At 36.0% G+C, this 844-nt stretch overlaps 2 protein-coding genes across 3 annotated transcripts in view; one reads left to right on the forward strand and one right to left on the reverse strand.

Annotated features, from left to right (window-relative positions):
- The window catches only part of LOC106872908 (papilin), a 151,893-nt gene that overhangs the window by 27,081 nt on the left and 123,968 nt on the right, over positions 1 to 844 (reverse strand). The window lies entirely within an intron of this gene.
- LOC106876350 (ion channel TACAN) overlaps positions 1 to 844 on the forward strand; it is a 19,469-nt gene that overhangs the window by 13,172 nt on the left and 5,453 nt on the right. For both annotated transcript variants that reach the window (XM_014924850.2, XM_052978045.1), the window contains one exon: positions 651 to 710. In XM_014924850.2, the coding sequence (XP_014780336.2) occupies positions 651 to 710 (60 nt within the window). The remainder of the gene's footprint in view (positions 1 to 650; positions 711 to 844) is intronic.

Consider the following 844-nt stretch of genomic DNA (forward strand, 5'->3'; position numbering starts at 1 on the left):
AAAATACACCATTTCGAGTGTGGCCGTTGCCAGTACCGCCAGACTGGCCCTCGTGCCGGTGGCACGTAAAAGCACCCACTACACTCCTGGAGTGGTTGGCGTTAGGAAGGGCATCCAGCTGTAGAAACTCTGCCAAATCAGATTGGAGCCTGGTGTAGCCATCTGGTTTCACCAGTCCTCAGTCAAATCGTCCAACCCATGCTAGCATGGAAAGCGGACGTTAAACGATGATGATGATAGAAATACATTCATACGTACATATATATATATATAAATACATACAGATATACATACATGCATACATAGAAATATACATACACCATACATACATATATGCATGTATGTTTGTGAATCTCAGTGTTTGTCTCTACGTTCATGATAACTGGTGTTGGTTTGTTTGTATCCCTGCTCACTAGAATAAGTACCAAACTTTAAAAAAACTAAATACTGGAATTAATTAGATTAATCAACTTCTTCTGGGCAGTACTCCAGCCTGACCATAGTCCAGTGGTTAAAAAAATATAAAAGAATATGAATGTATTTACATGTGGGTATGTGTTTGTGTTTGTTGTATTGTGTGACGAATATGTTGTTATCATTATTAATATATATATATATATATATTTATTTTTCTTTATTGTTTTTTTTAGGTTGTACTTAAGTGTCATTCTGGGTCAAGTCAATGTCTCACTGCTTAACAAAGGTGACAAGTAAGTCAAACCCGTTCTAGCAACAAAAATATTCTCTAGATAAACTGTCACACACACACACACACACACACACACACACAGATAGGTTAATATGTAATAAGTTGGTATATATATATATATAATCCAAGTGTTTA

Source organism: Octopus bimaculoides, chromosome 30 (assembly GCF_001194135.2).
Source record: "Octopus bimaculoides isolate UCB-OBI-ISO-001 chromosome 30, ASM119413v2, whole genome shotgun sequence".
Classification (NCBI taxonomy): Eukaryota; Metazoa; Mollusca; class Cephalopoda; order Octopoda; family Octopodidae; genus Octopus; species Octopus bimaculoides.